The sequence below is a fragment of the Ascaphus truei genome, chromosome 6 (assembly GCF_040206685.1).
Source record: "Ascaphus truei isolate aAscTru1 chromosome 6, aAscTru1.hap1, whole genome shotgun sequence".
In the NCBI taxonomy this organism is placed as follows: Eukaryota; Metazoa; Chordata; class Amphibia; order Anura; family Ascaphidae; genus Ascaphus; species Ascaphus truei.
This window is the reverse complement of record NC_134488.1, coordinates 121,478,858-121,498,024: the sequence shown is the minus strand read 5'-3', so window position 1 is coordinate 121,498,024 and position 19,167 is coordinate 121,478,858. Positions and strand designations below refer to the sequence as shown.

Below are 19,167 nucleotides of genomic sequence, written 5' to 3'. Positions count from 1 at the left end.
TGGATTTTCCACTACACGTTTCTCAACATCTCTCCTCGCAGGACATTCTTCCACATATTCACTCATCTCAAAGGACCATGTGCAATTTTGACTTACCATTTATCCATGAACCCAGAGCTCTAGGACCTAATAAAAAAAAGGATTAGACTCATAAAATGACATTTTTAAAATTCCAACTCAAAGTCTTACTCTTAAAATGGTGCCAACAAAGTTGTATAGAAATAAAATGGTAGAAATTAAAACAGAGTTATTCTAAAAGAAAATGAATACGGTAGAAAGTCAGATAATTTACCATTGATGCAAGGTGCCACAGATCCATAGCCAATGCGCTCAGAGTAGCCAATGCTCAGAAGTCCAAACGGTACTGTAAGGTGCTGCATCTTGTGGATGCTGAAGCCACCACCATAGCTATATTCTCCCCAAGAGTACTCTGATCCAGGGAATACCTTCCACTTAATTTCTCCTGGAGCTTTCCCATCAAAAGTGATTCCTGGTGCCGCCAAAGTCTTGGTTAAAATAATAGCCAGATTGGTTTCAAACTTGGCTTGTCCAGTAAGTTCATAAGTGAAACAAAATTGTTCAATGTCAGGTACGTTGGTAAGGAAAGGGTCAAAGGATTTATCTTTGAATGTCCCACCAGTGCCATAAAACATGACCTGAATCTTGTCACTTGCGTGGATGGATAGAGGTGATGTTTGTTTAATTTCAATCTGGATCACTTCTCCAGCTTTCACATTTTTGGTTCTTTTTTCTGTCCCAGATTGGTGATCAATGCGTGTGTTTTTGGAAGCCACAACAAATACAACATCAGACTTAGGCTGGAAGGACAAGGGCGGCACAAAGAATGTGGTTCCCCAGCTGTCAACAGGTAAGAGCTGTTCATAGACGTGGTCACATTCTCCATTCTTTTTAGAGCAGGTGTGCCCACTCAGGACTGCTACAGGGTGTCGAGAAATCACCTTAGTGCCTGAAAGGTCATCTGGGCTCTGAAACTGGACAGCTTGGAATGGTTCAAGGGTCAGTGTTAGCTTGCTACCCTTTGGGTAAACCTTTCCTTGGAAATTTACAGCTCCTTTTAGGTAGACATCAACAGTTGTGCTCTTATCGTATGTGACCACAGAGAACTCTTTGTATGTGGACTCAGGTCCCCACGGAGGGGTAATTATATAATACTGAACTCCCAACTGATGCACTGGGTAAAGTAAACTTGTATCAGCACTGGCATATTTATAGTTACGCGAAACCACTGCAATGTCAGCATCAGCTTTAATCACCACGGAATGCGGAAATTTGCCAGTCCCGTGCATCTCTACAGGTTCTGCAATAGGAATTGTCACTGTTTCCCCTTTCCCAACCTTTACGTGTTTCTTAAAGTTAGATTTGTTAATGGTGACAGAGACCGAGGTGGATGGTGAGGAGCCGGTAACCAGAAGCTCCAGTTGAGGAGTCTCCTTGGGGTTGTGATTCTGCATAAACACTGTGATAAACTCTTTGCCCATGGGAGTCACTGCTCCAGGCCCTGAAAAAGAATACAGTCAGCATGAGAATTTCATCATCCTCTGTTAAGTAAAATGTTAGATATAAATAGCTCCAAGGTACATAACACCAACCATTTAATTACATTAAGAACCCTCATACACAAGAAGAGTTTATGCAATGCAAGATGGGACACGGGGGGTTATTTATAAAAGTCTCTCGGCTGCAAATTGGGGCCACAATTACAGTAGTGTAAACACAGGGAACCAGGTTTCTAATCTGCTTTGGGATTTTTTTGCTTTGATAAATCTGCTTCTGTTTTTCCCCAGGTTTAGAAGCTAAGGATTCTGACTAAATAAATAAGAGAAATGTGTAAGAAAATGGATAAATGAAATAAGATGAGTGCCATGCTGTTTTATACTTAACAGATATTTCATACGTACTCACCACTTGGCTTCTTATTTTTTCCACCAGGTAACGTTGTTTCAGAGATTATTATTTCTGAAACATGAAGGAATATGTTAAAATGGTAGTACTGATGGACTCTTATTTCATATGCCTTGTTATCTGCTATCCCCTTGCTCACTATCACATTGCTATATTGTTCTGCTGATTTAGATCACAGGTGGGTACAGTTGTATACACACTAACTTTCCACAGAGCAACAGCAAAAACATCTGTGTGTTGGTACTGAACATGATGACTTCATTGTGAGCTATTGCTGGTGTTCCCCACAGTTTGCCTTGGTTATGGGGAATATTAGTGGGGCTACAACACAGTTCCACAGCTGAAGGGAAAATACAAGAAAATGCTAAATGTGCCATTAATGACCGGCAATTAAGGCTATTATAGAAAAGATATGTATCAATTGTCATTTATCACATGTGAAAGGCGTAGCATGTCCTGCTTATTGGCAGGCTTTTATAAAGTTTGGTCCAGATGTACTAAGCGGTGCTACCTTCCAGCTAAATCACTTCAACGAGCAATAAGATGCCCCGTGTATTAGCACCACTTAGAAATGATTGCCTTGTATTGCTACAGTGAACCAGGAATGAAGTATTACTTAGCGGGCGTTATTCATTAAGCTGCAATAGGGCTCAGAGCCGCCAACAGGGGGAAGAGCTGGGACAGTTGTCTTGGGCCCGGAGGCTGCGGGAGACCTGGGCGGCTGGAGTTGGACCCGACCTCTGGCCTGGGTTGGCATCTACGTGTCCAGTTGCCAGGCCCCAGATTCCCCCCCCCCCCTCCCCCTGCAGCAGACCTCTCTCTGATGCTGTTACAGCCTCCCATGTAGCCCCGCCCCCGCACAAGAAGTTCGGCGGCTGCACTGCGCGGCTCCGAATGTGCGCGCGCGTGATGAGTGGATGTGATGTTCAGGAGGAGGGGAGGTGATGTGATGTGCAGGGGGGGAGGTGATGTGTAGGGGGGAGGTGATGTGTAGGGGGGAGGTGATGTGCAGGGGGGAGGTGATGTGATGTGCAGGGGGAGGTGATGTGCAGGGGGGAGGTGATGTGCAGGGGGGAGGTGATGTGATGTGCAGGGGGAGGTGATGTGCAGGGGGGAGGTGATGTGATGTGCAGGGGTGATGTGATGTGCAGGGGGGAGGTGATGTGCAGGGGGGAGGTGATGTGCAGGGGGGAGGTGATGTGATGTGCAGGGGGGAGGTGATGTGCAGGGGGGAGGTGATGTGCAGGGGGGAGGTGATGTGCAGGGGGGAGGTGATGTGCAGGGGGGAGGTGATGTGATTTGCAGGGGGGAGGTGATGTGCAGGGGGGAGGTGATGTGATGTGCAGGGGGGAGGTGATGTGCAGGGGGGAGGTGATGTGATGTGATGTGCAGTGGGGAGGTGATGTGATGTGCAGGGGTGATGTGTTGTGCAGAGGGGAGGTGATGTGATGTGCAGGGGGGATGTGATGTGATGTGCAGGGGGGAGGTGATGTAGTGCAGTGGCAGGGGATGTGATGTTATGGGGAGGGGCAGGGGATGTGGTTTGCAGGGGATGGGATGCGATGTGCTGGGTGGGAGGGGTTTTGATGTGCAGGGTCGGGGGGTGTGAAGGGGGGTTGGTGATGTGTGTGATGTGCAGGGGAGAGGTGTGTGATATACAGGGGTGGGACGGGATGTGATGAGCAGGGGGTGATGTATGTGTGATGTGCAAGGGGGAGTAATGTGTGTGACGTGCAGGGGGATTTATATGTGTGTGATGTGCAGGGGGGAGTAATGTGTGTGATGTGCAGGGGGATTTATATGTGTGTGATGTGTGTGATTTGCAGGGTACGCGATACAGATATTTCAAACATACTCACCATTTGGCTTCTTATTTTTTCCACCAGGTAACGTTGTTTCAATGACAATTATTTCTGAAATATGAAGGAATATGTTAAAATGGTAGAACTGATGGACTCTTATTTCATATGCCTTGTTATCTGCTATCCCCTTGCTCACTATCAAATTGCTATATTGTTCTGCTGATTTAGATCACAGGTGGGTACAGTTGTATACACACTAACTTTCCACAGAGCAACAGCAAAAACATCTGTGTGTTGGTACTGAACACGATGACTTCATTGTGAGCTATTGCTGGTGTTCCCCACAGTTTGCCTTGGTTATGGGGTATATTAGTGGGGCTACATCAGAGTTTCAACAACACATGGGAAAAGACAAGAAAATGCTAAATGTGCCATTAATGACTGGCAATTAAGGCTGTTGTAGGTAAAATATTAATCAGTTGTCATTTATCACATGTGAAAGGCGTAGCATTCCCTGCTTATCCTGCTTATTTTCGAAAACTGGATTTCCCAAAACAAACTGTTTTTAAACACTGACAAGACTGTAACAATGGTATTTGGGACCAAGACTAAATTTGTAAAGCTTCCAGTGACTGAGCTCCTGATTAGAACCAACGCTAACACCACCCTAACACCTGTCCCTAGTTTTAAATACCTGGGCTTATGGTGTGACTCCCACTTAACATTCGGGATGGACATTGATACCCTGACAACCAAGACCTATGCCAAACTAGGGGTACTTTACAGGAACAAATCCTCCCTAAGTCTCCTGGTCAGAAAGCGTATTGCACAGCAGATGCTAATGCCAATTATTGACTATGGAGACATAGTATATGGCTCGGCTCCTCAAACCCACCTTAGCAAACTTGACACCCTCTACAATTCAATTTGTCATTTTGTTCTCCAATGCAACTACAACACACATCACTGCGAAATGCTCAAAGAACTAGATTGGTCATCACTAGAGTCTAGGCGCAAAGTTCACCTTTCCTGTCTCACCCTCAAATACTTTCTGGGCAAGCTACCCAGCTACCTGAACAAGCTCCTCACCCCTACCACATGCAGCACCTATCACCTGAGATCAGACTCCAAAAGACTATTCATGGTCCCAAGGCTCAACAAAGTATCCAGACGTTCCTCCTTCTCCTTCCGTGCACCCCAAAACTGGAACAACCTACAGAGACTCATATATCCACCACCAGCGTAAGTTCTTTCAAATCTAAGGCTGTCTCACACTTTAACCTGGTTTGTAACTGTTTCATACGCTCATAATATATATTTTCTTTAACTGTGCACGCAATGTCTTGTATATAATGTATACCTTGTTCATTTATGTAACTGTACTTGTAACCATGTATTATTTTGTTTTACTCTGTGCCCAGGACATACTTGAAAACGAGAGGTAACTCTCAATGTATTACTTCCTGGTAAAACATTTTATAAATAAATAAATAATATTGGCAGGATTTTATAAAGTTTGGTCCAGATGTACTAAGCGGTGCTACCTTCCAGCTAAATCACTTCAACGAGCAATAAGATGCCCCGTGTATTAGCACCACTTAGAAATGATTGCCTTGTATTGCTACAGTGAACCAGGACTGAAGTATTACTTAGCGGGCGTTATTCATTAAGCTGCAATAGGGCTCAGAGCCGCCAACAGGGGGAAGAGCTGGGGCAGTTGTCCCCGGCCCGGAGGCTGCGGGAGACCTGGGCGGCTGGAGTTGGACCCGAGCTCTGGCCTGGGTTGGCATCTACGTGTCTGGTTGCCAGGCCCCAGATTCCCCCCCCCCCCCCCCCCCCCCCCCCGCAGCAGGCCTCTCTCTGATGCTGTTACAGCCTCCCATGTAGGCCCCGCCCCCACACAAGAAGTTCGGCGGCTGCACTGTGCGGCTCCGAATGTGCGCGCGCGTGATGAGTGGATGTGATGTTCAGGAGGAGGGGAGGTGATGTGATGTGCAGGGGGGAGGTGATGTGGTGTGCAGGGGGGGGGAGGTGATGTGGTGTGCAGGGGGGGGGAGGTGATGTGGTGTGCAGGGGGGGGGAGGTGATGTGATGTGCAGGGGGGAGGTGATGTGATGTGCAGGGGGGGGGAGGTGATGTGATGTGCAGGGGGGGAGGTGATGTGATGTGCAGGGGGGAGGTGATGTGGTGTGCAGGGGGGGAGGTGATGTGATGTGCAGGGGGTGATGTGATGTGCAGGGGGAGGAGGTGATGTGATGTGCAGATGGGTGATGTGGTGTGCAGGGGGGGAGGTGATGTGATGTGCAGGGGGGTGATGTGATGTGCAGGGGGGGGAGGTGATGTGATGTGCAGATGGGTGATGTGGTGTGCAGGGGGGGAGGTGATGTGATGTGCAGGGGGTGATGTGGTGTGCAGGGGGGGAGGTGATGTGATGTGCAGGGGGGGAGGTGATGTGATGTGCAGGGGGGGTGATGTGGTGTACAGGGGGGGAGGTGATGTGATGTGCAGATGGGTGATGTGGTGTGCAGGGGGGGAGGTGATGTGATGTGCAGGGGGGTGATGTGGTGTGCAGGGGGGGAGGTGATGTGATGTGCAGGGGGGTGATGTGGTGTGCAGGGGGGGAGGTGATGTGATGTGCAGGGGGGTGATGTGGTGTACAGGGGGGGAGGTGATGTGATTTGCAGGGGGGTGATGTGGTGTACAGGGGGGGAGGTGATGTGATGTGCAGGGGGGTGATGTGGTGTACAGGGGGGGAGGTGATGTGATTTGCAGATGGGTGATGTGGTGTGCAGGGGGGGAGGTGATGTGATGTGCAGGGGGGGGAGGTGATGTGATGTGCAGATGGGTGATGTGGTGTGCAGGGGGGGAGGTGATGTGATGTGCAGGGGGGTGATGTGATGTGCAGGGGGGGGAGGTGATGTGATGTGCAGATGGGTGATGTGGTGTGCAGGGGGGGAGGTGATGTGATGTGCAGGGGGTGATGTGGTGTGCAGGGGGGGAGGTGATGTGATGTGCAGGGGGGTGATGTGGTGTACAGGGGGGGAGGTGATGTGATGTGCAGATGGGTGATGTGGTGTGCAGGGGGGGAGGTGATGTGATGTGCAGGGGGGTGATGTGGTGTGCAGGGGGGGAGGTGATGTGATGTGCAGGGGGGTGATGTGGTGTGCAGGGGGGGAGGTGATGTGATGTGCAGGGGGGTGATGTGGTGTACAGGGGGGAGGTGATGTGATTTGCAGGGGGGTGATGTGGTGTACAGGGGGGGAGGTGATGTGATTTGCAGGGGGGTGATGTGGTGTACAGGGGGGGAGGTGATGTGATGTGCAGGGGGGTGATGTGGTGTACAGGGGGGAGGTGATGTGATGTGCAGATGGTGATGTGGTGTGCAGGGGGGGGAGGTGATGTGATGTGCAGATGGTGATGTGGTGTGCAGGGGGGGGAGGTGATGTGATGTGCAGATGGTGATGTGGTGTGCAGGGGGGGGAGGTGATGTGATGTGCAGATGGTGATGTGGTGTGCAGGGGGGGAGGTGATGTGATGTGCAGGGGGTGATGTGGTGTGCAGGGGGGGAGGTGATGTGATGTGCAGGGGGGTGATGTGGTGTACAGGGGGGGAGGTGATGTGATGTGCAGATGGTGATGTGGTGTGCAGGGGTGGAGGTGATGTGATGTGCAGATGGTGATGTGGTGTGCAGGGGGGGAGGTGATGTGATGTGCAGGGGGGGAGGTGGTGTGCAGGGGGGAGGTGATGTGATGTGCAGATGGGTGATGTGGTGTGCAGTAGCAGGGGATGTGATTTATGGGGAGGTGATGTGATGTTTAGGGGAGGTGATGTGATGTTTAGGGGAGGTGATGTGATGTTTAGGGGAGGTGATGTGCAGGGGAGATGTAATGTGAAGAGGAGTTGATGTGATGTACAGGGGATGCGATGTGCAGGGGGGGTGTGATGTGCAGGGGATGCGATGTGCTGGGTGGGAGGGGTTGTGATGGGGAGAAGTGATGTGCAGGTGATGTGATGTGCAGGGGGGTGTGATGTGCAGGGGGGTGTGATGTGCAGGGGGGTGTGATGTGCAGGGGGGTGTGATGTGCAGGGGGGTGTGATGTGCAGGGCAGGTGAAGCTCCGCGGGGGATGTGATGCGCAGGGGAGGAGATGTGACATGCATGGGAAGGGATTGGATGTGCAGAGGATGGGGTTGTGAAGGGGGAGGAGGTGTGCAATGTGCATGGGTGGGAGGGGATGTGATATGCAGGGGGGTGATGTGTGTATAATGTGCAGGGGGGAGTAATGTGTGTATGGGGGTGATGGGGGAGTAATGCAGGGGGGTGATGTGTGTGTGATGTGCAGGAGAGGTGATGTGTGTGTGATGTGCAGGGGGTGATGTGTGTGTGTGTGTGTGTGTGTGATATGCAGGGGAGATATGTGGATGTGGAGGGGGGAGATGTGTGCGATGTGCAGGGGGGTGATGTGTGTGATGTGCAGGGGGGTGATGTGTGTGATGTGCAGGGGGTGATGTGTGGATGTGCAGGGTGGGGATGTGTGTGATGTGGAGGAGGGGGTATTATGTGTGTGATGTGGAGGGGGAGTGTTATGTGTATGGGAGAGAGGTGGGGGCAAAAGGAAGAGAGTTGGAGGCATGGGAGGGAAGAGAGAGGTGGGTGGGAGAGATGTAGTGAAGAGAGAGGTGGGTGGGAGAGATATAGGGTGGGAGGGTCTCGCAAGGCCACGACACTGGGATGGGGGAGTGGGAGAGAGAGGTGGGTGCGAGAGGGGAGAGATGGGGGTGTGAGATAGAGGGGAAGCCTCACAAGGCCATCGACACTGGGGGTGGGTTGGTTGTGGAGGGGGGCCCAGGGGAAACTGTAGTCCTTGGCCCCAAGAAAGCTGTCTGTGGTCCTGTAAGGCTGATCAGGGGGTATCGCACAGAAGCCCCCATTGTCTTTTATTGGAGTTTCCATACCATAGTTTCCGTACCATAGTGCGCCGATCGGCACTATCGCATCTTAATGAATAACCTCTATTGACTATGTTTCCAGTTATGTTATGGATGTCCTATTTTTAGGGCCTTAAAGCAACATAATCAATATATGAAGTTATCATGCAGAACATCTCATTACAGATGTGTTTATATAGCAGACATGGAGGAACAACACTCAGTATTATATTACAATACTATGTAGAATATAGCATTGTAATATAATACTGAGTGGTTTTCTACCTGTTGTTGGTACTGTATGTTACTTGTTTTTTCATGGAAGATATTGGCTATAATGCTTATGGTATCACTTTTACTGGGAGTGCACAGATAACGTACATAGGGCAAAAACTGGTATTTAGTATCTAGCTCTGACAAGAATGGTATCTGCTGATGGATATATGGTTCATGCTCTAACTTTCTCACTATCCCCTCTCCCAGGCCTCCTACATATCTTCTGTCTTAGATTTTTACATCTCTGTTAGACTCTTAAATTCAACAATTTTTAATAAACACGGTTTAGATCTAGTTCACACAGTATATACGGAATAAGAGCTATATTATAATACTTACTTTCTTCCGGTTTCGGTGCTGTTGTTGGTTGCCCCTTATGTATGATCCATTCTCCTAAAAGCAAGAAACACAGAAATAATTTGTCTTTGTATAAAATCGCTGATCGAGCTGACAAGGTAAAACGTTATATATAAATAGCTCCAAGGTACATAACACCCAACCATTTAATTACATTAAGAACCCTCATACACAACACGAGGTTATGCAATGCAAGATGGGACACGGGGGGTATTTATAAACGTCTCTCGGCTGCAAATTGGGACCACAACTACAGTAGTGCAAACACAGGGAACCAGGTTTCTAATCTGCTTTGGGATATTTTTGCTTTGATAAATCTGCTTCTGTTTTTCCCCAGGTTTAGAAGCTAAGGATTCTGACTAAATAAATAAGAGAAATGTGTAAGAAAATGAATAAATGAAATAAGATGAGTGCCATGCTGTTTTATACTTAACAGGTATTTCATACGTACTCACCACTTGGCTTCTTAACATTTCCACCAGGTAACGTTTCAATGACTATTATTTCTGAAACATCAGGGAATATGTTAACATGGTAGAACTGATTGATTAATTTCCTATGCCGCACCTTGTTATCCTCTATCCCCTTACTCACTAACATATCGCTGCCACAAAGGACGATGATACAGACATTCTCTTTCTACTCTCTGTCTTATACATCTTCCACTGATCAAGCACGAGGTCTCAACAATATTTATTTAAAGCAGCAGAACACCGTGCGCTACGGCCCATCTTTTCCCTCTTTCTTTGTTATAGGATAGAAGCCGGGGGTCGCCGGAGCTGAACACCATTCATTTCAGCTCCAGAGACTCACTGTTCCCAGAGATACTTACCTCCGTAGGTGCCGCAGGAATCTCTGAGGAGTTTAACGGTCCTTGTCACGCTGGCCAATAGGAAGCCGCGCCGGAAACGTTATGGCTTCCTAATGGCCCATGTGACGCGCACCTTTAAACGCCGCCATTATATTCGGCGCACAGTTTCTCTGCTGCATAGATACCTGCATTGCTACAGAGGTAAGTGTTTATGGTTGCGGGGGCCCCCGGAGCTGATATTAAAGGGGTTTAGCTCCGGATTCCCCCTGCTTCAATTCTGCAACAAACGGAATAAAAACCATGTATGTAGTGCACGGGCGCACAATTTTTTAAGAGGAGCGCCGCGCATACAGAGGCCCCGCGCATTTCTCCAAAACATTCAGATTGATTGCAGGGGGAGAGCGCAGGGCCTCTGTGTCTCTTACCTGTTCTCCTGATGAAGCATCGCCAAATGGCAACATAATGTCACATGACACCGCAACGTTGCATTGCCAAAGCTCACTAACGAAGTGTTAAGTGCTGTTTTCAACCTTGTGTAGTTATAACTGACATTAGCACTAATGAATTAGAGTCCCAAGATATATATATATATAAATGTAAATACAACTGTATGCTCATCTGCATGTCTTAGGCAGGTCTGCAACCCGGCCTTTCCCCATTATCACTCAGCACACAGCACTTGCACTGCAGCAACGGATTATGGGAAATGACATGCAAATGAGCACACAGTGCCACTTTTTGCTTCAAAAACCATTTTTAACATGGTTCCCTATAGGCTTAAGCTTGCTGTATGGTCACAGCTTTGAGCACAGCCAGGGTTAAGGTGCATACCCAGAAAACCACCCACAGACAGCCGTTTCAACCTTAATGGGTCTCATCAGTGTGGGGTTGATTAACTGGGTATGCAAAGAAGCTAAAGGATGGGCCAACCATAATACTGAGTTAAGTTATGGTGAGTAAAAAAAGTGACAAAAACCCTCCACAGCAAAGCAAATATGCAAATGTAAATACAACTGTATGCTCATCTGCATGTATTAGGCAGGTCTGCAACCCCGCCTTTACCCATTATCACCCAGCACACAGCACTTTCACTGCAGCAAGGGATTCTGGGAAATGACATGCAAATGAGCACACAGTGCCACTTTTTGCTTCAATAATCATTTTCATTTCTTTCCAGAGATACTTACCTCCGTAGGTGCCGCAGGTATCGCTGAGGAGTTTAACGGTCCTGGTCACGCTGGCCAATAGCAAGCCGCGCCGGAAACGTTATGGCTTCCTAATGGCCCTTGTGACGCGCACCTTTAAACGCCGCCATTATATTCGGCACACAGTTTCTCTGCTGCATAGATACCTGCACTGCTACAGAGGTAAGTGTTTATGGTTGCGGGGGCCCCCGGAGCTGATATTAAAGGGGTTTAGCTCCCCTAATACATCATCCATTTATTGCCCGGTCTGTTTATCATCCATCCCCTCTCCCAGGCCTCCTGCATATCTTCTGTCTTATATTTTTACTTCTCTGTTAAACTCTTAAAATTCAACAAACTTTAAAAAAAGCACACAGTTTAGATCTAGTTCACACAGTATATACGGAATAAGACATATACTATAATACTTACTTTCTTTCGGTTGCAATGGTTGCCCCATTTGTATGATCCATTTTCCTAAAAGCAAGAAACCCAGTAATAATTTGTCTTATATAAAACCGCTGATCGAGATGACAAGGTTCAGTGTCATGAAGGATATGTCTAATTGTTGATGTTATTAAATACTTGCTATGCTATAACAACATATGGTAATGTATCACATCATATAACTATGGGATTTACATAGGATTTAGTGGGAATGCTTAAGCAGTTAAAAAAAAAACATTTAATTGTTCATCATGTCCACATGGCCAATGGCCAATAGCGTTGGTTGCAAGTAATGAGGAATTCTGCATTATACATAGATGCGCAAACTCATTAATGTTAGAAACTGGATGGATTTTCCACTACACGTTTCTCAACATCTCTCCTCCCAGGACATTCTTCCACATATTCACTCATCTCAAAGGACCATGTGCAATTTTGACTTACCATTTATCCATGAACCCAGAGCTCTAGGACCTAATAAAAAAAAGGATTAGACTCATAAAATGACATTTTTAAAATTCCAACTCAAAGTCATACTCTTAAAATGGTGCCAACAAAATTTGTATAGAAATAAAATGGTAGAAATTAAAACAGAGTTATTGGAAAAGAAAATGAATACGGTAGAAAGTCAGATAATTTACCATTGATGCAAGGTGCCACAGACCCATAGCCAATGCGCTCAGAGTAGCCAATGCTCAGAAGTCCAAACGGTACTGTAAGGTGCTGCATCTTGTGGATGCTGAAGCCACCACCATAGCTATATTCTCCCCAAGAGTACTCTGATCCAGGGAATACCTTCCACTTAATTTCTCCTGGAGCTTTCCCATCAAAAGTGATTCCTGGTGCCGCCAAAGTCTTGGTTAAAATAATAGCCAGATTGGTTTCAAACTTGGCTTGTCCAGTAAGTTCATAAGTGAAACAAAATTGTTCAATGTCAGGTACGTTGGTAAGGAAAGGGTCAAAGGATTTATCTTTGAATGTCCCACCAGTGCCATAAAACAAGACCTGAATCTTGTCACTTGCGTGGATGGATAGAGGTGATGTTTGTTTAATTTCAATCTGGATCACTTCTCCAGCTTTCACATTTTTGGTTCTTTTTTCTGTCCCAGATTGGTGATCAATGCGTGTGTTTTGGGAAGCCACAACAAATACAACATCAGACTTAGGCTGGAAGGACAAGGGCGGCACAAAGAATGTGGTTCCCCAGCTGTCAACAGGTAAGAGCTGTTCATAGACGTGGTCACATTCTCCATTCTTTTTAGAGCAGGTGTGCCCACTCAGGACTGCTACAGGATGTCGAGAAATCACCTTAGTGCCTGAAAGGTCATCTGGGCTCTGAAACTGGACAGCTTGGAATGGTTCCAGGGTCAGTGTTAGCTTGCTACCCTTTGGGTAAACCTTTCCTTGGAAATTTACAGCTCCTTTTAGGTAGACATCAACAGTTGTGCTCTTATCGTATGCGACCACAGAGAACTCTTTGTATGTGGACTCAGGTCCCCACGGAGGGGTAATTATATAATACTGAACTCCCAACTGATGCACTGGGTAAAGTAAACTTGTATCAGCACTGGCATATTTATAGTTACGCGAAACCACTGCAATGTCAGCATCAGCTTTAATCACCACGGAATGCGGAAATTTGCCAGTCCCGTGCATCTCTACAGGTTCTGCAATAGGAATTGTCACTGTTTCCCCTTTCCCAACCTTTAGGTGTTTCTTAAAGTTAGATTTGTTAATGGTGACAGAGACCGAGGTGGATGGTGAGGAGCCGGTAACCAGAAGCTCCAGTTGAGGAGTCTCCTTGGGGTTGTGATTCTGCATAAACGCTGTGATAAACTCTTTGCCCATGGGAGTCACTGCTCCAGGCCCTGAAAAAGAATACAGTCAGCATGAGAATTTCATCATCCTCTGTTAAGTAAAATGTTAGATATAAATAGCTCCAAGGTACATAACACCAACCATTTAATTACATTAAGACCCCTCATACACAAGAAGAGTTTATGCAATGCAAGATGGGACACGGGGGGGGGGGGGGTTATTTATAAAAGTCTCTCGGCAACTACAGTAGTGTAAACACTGGGAACCAGGTTTCTAATCTGCTTTGGGATATTTTTGCTTTGATAAATCTGCTTCTGTTTTTCCCCAGTTTTAGAAGCTAAGGATTCTGACTAAATAAATAAGAGAAATGTGTAAGTAAATGGATAAATGAAATAAGATGAGTGCCATGCTGTTTTATACTTAACAGATATTTCATACGTACTCACCACTTGGCTTCTTATTTTTTCCACCAGGTAACGTTGTTTCAGTGATTATTATTTCTGAAACATGAAGGAATATGTTAAAATGGTAGTACTGATGGACTCTTATTTCATATGCCTTGTTATCTGCTATCCCCTTGCTATATTGTTCTGCTGATTTAGATCACAGGTGGGTACAGTTGTATACACACTAACTTTCCACAGAGCAACAGCAAAAACATCTATGTGTTGGTACTGAACATGATGACTTCATTGTGAGCTATTGCTGGTGTTCCCCACAGTTTGCCTTGGTTATGGGGTATATTAGTGGTGCTACTTCAGTATCCACAGCAGAAGGGAAAAGACAAGAAAATGCTAAATGTGCCATTAATGACCGGACATTCAGGCTGTTGTAGAAAAAATATTTATCAATTGTCATTTATCACATGTGAAAGGCGTAGCATGTCCTGCTTATTGGCAGGCTTTTATAAAGTTTAGTCCAGATGTACTAAGCGGTGCTACCTTCCAGCTAAATCACTTCAACGAGCAATAAGATGCCCCATGTATTAGCACCACTTAGAAATGATTGCCTTGTATTGCTACAGTGAATGAGGAATTAAATATTACTTAGCGGGCGTTATTCATTAAACTGCAATAGGGCTCAGAGCCGCCAACACGGGGAAGAGCTGGGGCAGTTGTCTTGGGCCCGGAGACTGCGGGGAAACTGGCCGACTGCAGCTGGAACGGACCTCTGGCCTGGGTTGGCATCTACGTGTCCGGTTGCCAGGCCCCAGATTCCTCCCCCTGCAGCAGGCCTCTCTCTGATGTTGCAGCCTCCCATGTAGCCCCCGCCCCCACAGAAGAAGTTTGGCGGCTGCACTGTGCGGCTCCGAATGTGCGCGCGCGTGATGAGTGGATGTGATGTTCAGGAGGAGGGGAGGTGATGTGATGTGCAGGGGGGGAGGTGATGTGTAGGGGGGAGGTGATGTGTAGGGGGGAGGTGATGTGATGTGCAGGGGGAGGTGATGTGATGTGCAGGGGGGAGGTGATGTGATGTGCAGGGGTGATGTGATGTGCAGGGGGGAGGTGATGTGCAGGGGGGAGGTGATGTGCAGGGGGGAGGTGATGTGCAGGGGGGAGGTGATGTGCAGGGGGTAGGTGATGTGCAGGGGGGAGGTGATGTGATGTGCAGGGGGAGGTGATGTGCAGGGGGGAGGTGATGTGATGTGATGTGCAGAGGAGAGGTGATGTGATGTGCAGGGGTGATGTGATGTGCAGGGGGGAGGTGATGTGCAGAGGGGAGGTTCTGTGATGTGCAGGGGGGAGGTGATGTGATGTGCATGGGGGAGGTGATGTGATGTGCAGGGGGGAGGTGATGTGCAGGGGGGAGGTGATGTGATGTGCAGGGGGGAGGTGATGTGATGTGCAGGGGGGAGGTGATGTGCAGGGGGGAGGTGATGTGCAGGGAGAGGTGATGTGATGTGATGTGCAGAGGGGAGGTGATGTGATGTGCAGGGGTGATGTGATGTGCAGAGGAGAGGTGATGTGCAGGAGGGGATGTGGTTTGCAGGGGATGGGATGCGATGTGCTGGGTGGGAGGGGTTTTGATTTGCAGGGTCGGGGGGTGTGAAGGGGGGTTGGTGATGTGCAGGTGAGGGGGGGATGTGCAGGAGGGATGTGTGTGATGTGCAGGGGGGTGTGATGTGAAGAGGAGTTGATGTGATGTGCTGGGGATGTGATGAGCTGGGTGGGAGGGATTGTGATGTACAGGGTAGGGGGGATGTGATGGGGAGAAGTGATGTGAAGTGGAGGGGGTGATGTGTGTGATGTGCAGGGGAGAGGTGTGTGATATACAGGGTGGGACGGGATGTGATGAGCAGGGGGTGATGTATGTGTGATGTGCAGGGGGTGATGTATGTGTGATGTGCAGGGGGGAGTAATGTGTGTGATGTGCAGGGGGATTTATGTGTGTGTGATGTATGTGTGATGTGCAGGGGGGAGTAATGTGTGTGATGTGCAGGGGGATTTATATGTGTGTGATTTGCAGGGTACGCGATACAGATATTTCAAACATACTCACCACTTGGCTTCTTATTTTTTCCACCAGATAACGTTGTTTCAATGACAATTATTTCTGAAACATGAAGGAATATGTTAAAATGGTAGTACTGATGGACTCTTATTTCATATGCCTTGTTATCTGCTATCCCCTTGCTCACTATCCCATTGCTATATTGTTCTGCTGATTTAGATTACAGGTGGGTACAGTTGTATACACACTAACTTTCCACAGAGCAACAGCAAAAACATCTGTGTGTTGGTACTGAACATGATGACTTCATTGTGAGCTATTGCTAGTGTTCCCCACAGTTTGCCTTGGTTATGGGGAATATTAGTGGGGCTACTTCAGAGTTTCAACAACACATGGGAAAAGACAAGAAAATGCTAAATGTGCCATTAATGACTGGCAATTAAGGCTGTTGTAGGTAAAATATTAATCAGTTGTCATTTATGACATGTGAAAGGCGTAGCATTTCCTGCTTATCCTGCTTATTTTCGAAAACTGGATTTCCCAAAACAAACTGTTTTTAAACACTGACAAGACTGTAACAATGGTATTTGGGACCAAGAATAAATTTGTAAAGCTTCCAGTGACTGAGCTCCTGATTAGAACCAACGCTAACACCACCCTAACACCTGTCCCTAGTTTTAAATACCTGGGCTTATGGTTTGACTTCCACTTAACATTCGGGATGCACATTGATACCCTGACAACCAAGACCTATGCCAAACTAGGGGTACTTTACAGGAACAAATCCTACCTAAGTCTCCTGGTCAGAAAGCGTATTGCACAGCAGATGCTAATGCCAATTATTGACTATGGAGACATAGTATATGGCTCGGTTCCTCAAACCCACCTTAGCAAACTTGACACCCTCTACAATTCAATTTGTCATTTTGTTCTCCAATGCAACTACAACACACATCACTGCGAAATGCTCAAAGAAATAGATTGGTCATCACTAGAGTCTAGGCGCAAAGTTCACCTTTCCTGTCTCACCCTCAAATACTTTCTGGGCAAGCTACCCAGCTACCTGAACAAGCTCCTCACCCCTACCACATGCAGCACCTATCACCTGAGATCAGACTCCAAAAGACTATTCATGGTCCCAAGGCTCAACAAAGTATCCGGACATTCCTCCTTCTCCTTCCGTGCACCCCAAAACTGGAACAACCTACCAGAGACTCTCATATCCACCACCAGCTTAAGTTCTTTCAAATCTAAGGCTGTCTCACACTTTAACCTGGTCTGTAACTGTTTCATACGCTCATAATATATATTTTCTTTAACTGTGCACGCAATGTCTTGTATATAATGTATACCTTGTTCATTTATGTAACTGTACTTGTAACCATGTACTATTTGTTTTACTCTGTGCCCAGGACATACTTGAAAACGAGAGGTAACTCTCAATGTATTACTTCCTGGTAAAATATTTTATAAATAAATAAATAATATTGGCAGGATTTTATAAAGTTTGTGTGTGAAGTGCAGGGGGGTGATGTGTGTGATGTGCAGGGGGGTGATGTGTGTGATGTGCAGGGGGTGATGTGTGGATGTGCAGGGTGGGGATGTGTGTGATGTGGAGGAGGGGGTATTATGTGTGTGATGTGGAGGGGGAGTGTTATGTGTATGGGAGAGAGGTGGGGGCAAAAGGAAGAGAGTTGGAGGCATGGGAGGGAAGAGAGAGGTGGGTGGGAGAGATGTAGTGAAGAGAGAGGTGGGTGGGAGAGATATAGGGTGGGAGGGTCTCGCAAGGCCCCAACACTGGGATGGGGGAGTGGGAGAGAGAGGTGGGTGCGAGAGGGGAGAGATGGGGATGTGAGATAGAGGGGAAGCCTCACAAGGCCATCGACACAGGGGGTGGGTTGGTTGTGGAGGGGGGCCCAGGGGAAACTGTAGTCCTTGGCCCCAGGAAAGCTGTCTGTGGTCCTGTAAGGCTGATCAGGGGGTATCGCACAGAAGCCCCCATTGTCTTTTATTGGAGTTTCCATACCATAGTTTCCTTACCATAGTGCGCCGATCGGCACTATCGCATCTTAATGAATAACCTCTATTGACTATGTTTCCAGTTATGTTACGGATGTCCTATTCTTAGGGCCTTAAAGCAACATAATTAATATAGGAAGTTATCATGCAGAACATCTCATTACAGATGTGTTTATATAGCAGACGTGGTAGAACAACACTCAGTATTATATTACAATACTATGTAGAATATAGCATTGTAATATAATACTGAGTGGTTTTCTACCTGTTGTTGGTACTGTATGTTACTTGTTTTTTCATGGAAGACATTGGCTATAATGCTTATGGTATCACTTTTACTGGGAGTGCACAGATAACGTACATAGGGCAAAAACTGGTATTTAGTATCTAACTCTGACAAGAATGGTATCTGCTGATGGATATATGGTTCATGCTCTAACTTTCTCACCATCCCCTCTCCCAGGCCTCCTACATATCTTCTGTCTTAGATTTTTACATTTCTGTTAAACTCTTAAAATTCAACAATTTTTAATAAACACGGTTTAGATCTAGTTCACACAGTATATACGGAATAAGAGCTATATTATAATACTTACTTTCATTCGGTTTCGGTGCAGTTGTTGGTTGCCCCTTATGTATGATCCATTCTCCTAAAAGCAAGAAACACAGAAATGATTTGTCTTTGTATAAAATCGCTGATCGAGCTGACAAGGTAAAACGTTAGATATAAATAGCTCCAAGGTACATAACACCCAACCATTTAATTACATTAAGAACCCTCATACACAACACGAGGTTATGCAATGCAAGATGGGACACGGGGGGGTTATTTATAAACGTCTCTCAGCTGCAAATTGGGGCCACAATTACAGTAGTGTAAACACAGGGAACCAGGTTTCTAATCTGCTTTGGGATATTTTTGCTTTGATAAATCTGCTTCTGTTTTTCCCCAGGTTTAGAAGCTAATGATTCTGACAAAATAAATAAGAGAAATGTGTAAGAAAATGGATAAATGAAATAAGATGAGTGCCATGCTGTTTTATACTTAACAGGTATTTCATACGTACTCACCACTTGGCTTCTTAACATTTCCACCAGGTAACGTTTCAATGACTATTATTTCTGAAACATCAGGGAATATGTTAACATGT

The 19,167-nt window shown here is 46.7% G+C and overlaps 2 protein-coding genes across 2 annotated transcripts; both read right to left on the bottom strand.

Annotated features, from left to right (window-relative positions):
* Window positions 1-67: 67 nt before the first annotated feature.
* LOC142498147 (IgGFc-binding protein-like) lies at window positions 68-9,886 on the bottom strand. The gene is made up of 6 exons (XM_075606655.1): window positions 9,742-9,886; window positions 9,269-9,322; window positions 3,783-3,836; window positions 1,924-1,977; window positions 293-1,519; window positions 68-126 (listed from the first exon to the last, which is right to left on the bottom strand). Exons 1-6 carry the CDS (start codon window positions 9,884-9,886, stop codon window positions 68-70), a joined length of 1,593 nt encoding a protein of 530 aa, XP_075462770.1.
* A 1,711-nt stretch (window positions 9,887-11,597) lies between these two features.
* LOC142498146 (IgGFc-binding protein-like) lies at window positions 11,598-18,467 on the bottom strand. The gene is made up of 7 exons (XM_075606653.1): window positions 18,305-18,467; window positions 16,046-16,099; window positions 13,993-14,046; window positions 12,370-13,596; window positions 12,173-12,202; window positions 11,714-11,758; window positions 11,598-11,623 (listed from the first exon to the last, which is right to left on the bottom strand). The coding sequence occupies exons 1-7, from the start codon at window positions 18,465-18,467 to the stop codon at window positions 11,598-11,600; spliced, it is 1,599 nt and encodes a 532-aa protein (XP_075462768.1).
* Between the last annotated feature and the right edge of the window lie 700 nt (window positions 18,468-19,167).